The sequence below is a fragment of the Montipora foliosa genome, chromosome 13 (genome assembly GCF_036669935.1).
Source record: "Montipora foliosa isolate CH-2021 chromosome 13, ASM3666993v2, whole genome shotgun sequence".
Taxonomy (NCBI): Eukaryota; Metazoa; Cnidaria; class Anthozoa; order Scleractinia; family Acroporidae; genus Montipora; species Montipora foliosa.
Window position 1 is genome coordinate 34,263,605 of NC_090881.1, and position 5,000 is coordinate 34,268,604.

Consider the following 5,000-nt stretch of genomic DNA (forward strand, 5'->3'; position numbering starts at 1 on the left):
ATAACACTTGTTAAGATCTACATTTCCCGCATAATCACACAACGGGGAAAAAATGTCTTTAATTAGTAGGCACCGTCCTTAATTTGATGTGCATGTGATGCCTGCAGTAACACAGAAGCTAAAGAGGTAGTTAAAATGCTCACACTTTCTTATGAGAAAGATCGAGGTGGGCTGCACAGTAAGAAGAAGAACATAATTATATATTGTCTTTCCTAATACCTACTATTTGCTCACCATCCAATGTTTTGTTCAATAATAAGGTAGTCTATATCTCTTGAAAATTATAATTTCTCTTGTGTGCATTCAAGTCTGAATATACAAGCTTGCCCAGTTAAATACCAAAATCAACCAATTGACTCGTGAACTGCCCCTCCCCCATTGACGAGTAAAATCATCTGACATTAGACAGAGTAAAAACTTTAAATAAAATTCTCTCTCCCAGGAGTTAATGGGTTGATAATACACTAGTCTTGTATTTCAGACCTTACTTTCAAACCTTCGTATACTTCTGAAATGTCTTTTCAGGGTGCCAAATTTCTTCTCTGGCGGTACATGTGTGACCGGAAACATTCAAGAAAGTTTGTTGAAGATCTAATTCACAGCTTTCTATTGGAGGAGATCATTCCAGATGTCTTGATTGATGTCCTCTCTGGTAAAAAATATCTGGTAAGTAAGCATTAGTGCGAGGTTGATGCCTTAAAAGTGAGGAACCAGAATTTAAAGCAATTTTTCATTTTTGCTGAGATCGGCATCATTAACCCTTTCCTTTCTAAGAGTGACACTTAAAGATTTTTCTCTATCTAATGCCGGAAAAGAAATATTAAAGAAATAATTTAGGTTTAAGCGAGGCTGTGCAACAAGAGGGAGCTTAAGAAGTGACAACGGCGACAGCAACAACAGCACCGCAAAACAATGATTTCATTGGATAGAAGAGCATTAATAATTGTGCTGCACCAGCACACGTTTTGCCTCTAATTTTTGCAGTACTCAGCAGAAGGATGATGTGAGCATGCAAGAGAGAATCTTTCATTCTCTATTTTCCCCCTGAAACTGATCGTACCAGTTTATTTTTAGGATGCTTCGCCCAAATTAGAGGATGTGAGCAAGATGGAATAATCACAAATGACTTACAATACAGCAAAGTTAATATCTTTTAGATGACGTTTTCGTTGATATCGCCGGTGTAGATCTTAAGGTCCCTAATGTAATGTCCCAAGGATGTGAAAAGACCTAAACAAAAATAATTTTAAAAAACACATACCAGTAAATAATATGCTCATTTACGATTTTGGAGGAAGAAGATTGATCAATAATTTTAGAACCTTAACTGATTGTCATGAAAATGAGTAATTTTTCTTTCTTAAAGTTTCTTTTTTAAAATGTTCTTTGTATGATTACTATTATTGTGGGATCTGAGCTATTATATATGTTCAATTGAGACATTATGCCTTGTAAGGACTACCTTGCGCTATTTGAGGTAGTGACAAAGTAAACATGGCTTCCATTTTTATACTGGAAAAGGGTGAAATTGTTGAGTGATTTTCTATTTATTTTAACTATTTATTTTAACTCCACTTTTTTCATTTAACGGTCCTCCATTACTTGGTCCGGTTTTGACTGATAAGCTTTCAGTGATCTGGATCGAGGAGAACGTGACGTCATTTACTCACTAGCTTAAATATGCAATGTGTGAATGCGGCTTAATTAGTTTGCATAACACAAAATTAATTTGACAATTTGAAAGCCAAAAACTCTCATGATGCATGCTAATTAAGCCGCATTCACACACTGCATTTGTGAAGAAAAACGAATTCTCTAATTCTCCCAACTCCCCCTCATGTTTAGATGAGGCTATAGAAACACAGAAAAAAGTCCTCTATTGCTTTATAAAATATTTGCTATACATTGTAGATAATTCCACAAATGAAGGAAAATGCTGGTTTTTTTTTACTTCTTGATTGAAACAGATTTTCTTGATACACACACATATTTCCTACCAGCCAGTTAAAACGCGTGTCTAACAACACATAACCAATCAAAATTCGTGTGGTGTCGCAGCCGTGTTTCCATACTGTCATCTAAACACAGCTATTGACCAATGAGAGTGCGTGTACTGTCGTAATTATTTTATAAATACATGTAGACATAACATGAATGTAGAAAGCAAGTTTAACCTTTTAACTCCAAAAGTGGCTCCCATTGACAAGCAAAAAGGGAATGGGTTAAAATGTTCAGGTTTTAGAGCAATGATGTGGCGTGAATGTGGCAAACTATTTGCCTTTTTACCACAATATTATTGGTTGTAATCTCGCAATCTGATTGGCTAATTTTTCATTGTCTATAAGAGTCTAGACAATGCTGTACGCATCATGCTTGCATCAATTTGTCACGCAATGTAATAGCCAATGAGGAACATTCATTTTGGGAAATGAACCAATCATATTGCGAGAAAGTTATAGACAACGCTTGCTCTTTCTTTGTGTTATGATTTTGGTTACTTTCTGTGGTGAGTCCACAATGTTTTGACCACTGTGATGACAAATATCGTTGTCGATAAGAGTACAGACAATGCCAAACCACTTTCGATTTGTTAATTGAGTCCTGGGAGTGAGACCTAACAGATTTTACTATGTCTAACGCCAGACAATTTTACTTGTCAATTGGGGATGTTTTAGGGCATTTGTGATGTCAATGGGTTAGGTTAACTGATAAGGAATTTCAGATCCCAGGACTGATTGCGAAGAATAGTAAATAGGCCTTTTGCAACTAACGATCATATGGTACAAAATCTGCCATGCTGGAGGGCAAGCTCATTATTATTCCCCCACTGGGACACTAAAACATAGAGACCTGAACCAGTCAAGCTTGACCTGCCTTTGTTTTAATGTCCCAGTAGGGGAATAATAATGAGCTTGCCTTCGAGCATGGCGGATTTTGTACCATGTGATCGTTAGTTGCAAAAGGCCTATTAACTGCTCATGTTGGTTCTGCTGGGGTGAGACCCTAAATAGCATTGCCCGCTGGTATAACTATGGTGATGCTATCAATATCAGCCTAATGTTGAATGCAATATTATTATAGAGTTTCAAATGTTGTTGTTCCCTTGTAGTTCTCTACCTTTCTAAAACATGGCAAATGCATGGCTTGCAGAAGAAAAGTAGCACTGATTGTGTCGTTGTTTATTTTAGTCTGTTCATGACCCAAGGTACAAATTGAGTGAAAGAGTTTTACAAGAAATTATTGAAGATGATGTGACTGCCTTCATCCAGGACATTGCTCTAGGAATCTTTTGCTCCCATGGCAGAAGGTGATAATTTTACTAACATAAAATTAACATTTTCTATTTCTGTCTTGAAGACTATTATTTTGATTTTGTATTCATTTGGTCTTGTTAATCTGTTATAACCCCAGCTGGGACTGGGAATTTTGTGCTAAAATGGTTGATAAAGAGAAGGGAGTAATTCTCTATTAAAACTTGAAATCAGAAAGTAAACCAAGTAAACCAAAATTATTTGCTTGATATGTAATCGCATTGGCCCAAGGGCAATTAAGGATAAATTTAATGTGTATTTTCAGAGTTTTCACAAAATTCATGACTGAGGCAACTTAGTGAAATCAATCCTTATTATAGTATGAGTGCATGTTATGAGTACCGGTTTGTCACATAAAGGGCAAAATTATCGAGAGAAGCCTGTTCAATGCTGCGACAAATGACAATCAACTTAACTGACCAGTCGTCTCAGTGAACACAACAAACATGCTGTTATTCAGATAAAGATCAATTCAATACTAAAAAAAAAATAATGTTGTTGTCAACAGAAATAGTGCTTAAATGTAATAATTTATATGTGCACAAAAAGCATTTCAAATTAATCAGGGTCAGAATCTGGAGGAAAGATTCTCTTGCAACCTTGCTTGCTCTGGCTAAGCAACTGTTAACCAATCCTGCCCTCTTCAGATTACCAAAAGTGCCCTCATGATCTAAGAAAAATGCCTTTTATCTCAGCCAGTCAGCATTCAGTAATTTTGCTCCATATGTGATGACTTTGTTAAACATTAGACTGTCATGCAAGACTGGTCATATGTTTGAACCTCAGGGTCTTGAAATAACTAAGGAGAAAATGCTGCTTTTGTAGTTATATACATCTACAGATGGTTAGACTTTTAAATTTTCTCCTTTAACCCTTTGACGTCCAAACTGGCCTAAACTGGCCAGACTTAGTATTTTACTCTATCTAACGCCAGACAATTTTACTCGTCAATGGGGAACCCCCAGGAGTCAATGGGTTAACCCACCCATAAGTAAAATTGTCTGGTATTAGACAGACAAAAGTCTGTTAAGTTCAATGGGCTAAGGAATAATATATTTACCATAAGCCCCATGTCACAGCCTTTGTTCATAAACTCTTTGGAACATTACAGAACCATTGATTATTCAAACAAAGTAAGGAGTGACTTTTAGGTGTAGTCTGTCCTATTCCAGCTCCTACAAAACTCTGCCAGTTTTGCAGTGACGTGACAAACAGGCTAATGGTGTATGAGGGCATGTGAGACTAAGCAGCCATGACTCAATAACTTTGCTGACATATATAAATTTATTGGACTGGATCGGACTGGACCGGACCGGACCGGACCGGATCAGATCGGATCGGATTGTATCGGATCGGATCGGACCAGATCGGAGCACCCAAAGTAGACACATGGTCTGGTCTGGTGCGGTTGGGTCTGGTTTGCAAGGATCGTTTGCCAACAGCCGGATCCTTGTAAGGATTGTTGTTCAAAAACATTCTTAACATTTTCAACTGAGATTAAGTTTCTATGGCGACTTGGTTCGGTTCTTTTTCTCACAATAGTTATATATATCCTTTTCTTACTTTTAGTGACTTGTCTAGGGAAGATCCTTTATTAAAGGTGTCTTTTGATATTGTCAATGAAGTTGTAAAGGAATTTACCAGCCAAGTTGTACATTCCACTGTAGAGGAAATAGTTCATAGTCACAT

At 36.9% G+C, this 5,000-nt stretch overlaps 1 protein-coding gene across 1 annotated transcript in view; it reads left to right on the forward strand.

Annotated features, from left to right (window-relative positions):
• LOC137981502 (uncharacterized) overlaps window positions 1-5,000 on the forward strand; it is a 36,390-nt gene that overhangs the window by 7,678 nt on the left and 23,712 nt on the right. Inside the window, exons 5-7 of the mRNA XM_068828600.1 lie at window positions 526-666; window positions 3,189-3,307; window positions 4,881-5,000. The exon at window positions 4,881-5,000 is cut by the window's right edge and continues 73 nt beyond it. Of these exons, the coding sequence (XP_068684701.1) occupies window positions 526-666; window positions 3,189-3,307; window positions 4,881-5,000 (380 nt within the window). The remainder of the gene's footprint in view (window positions 1-525; window positions 667-3,188; window positions 3,308-4,880) is intronic.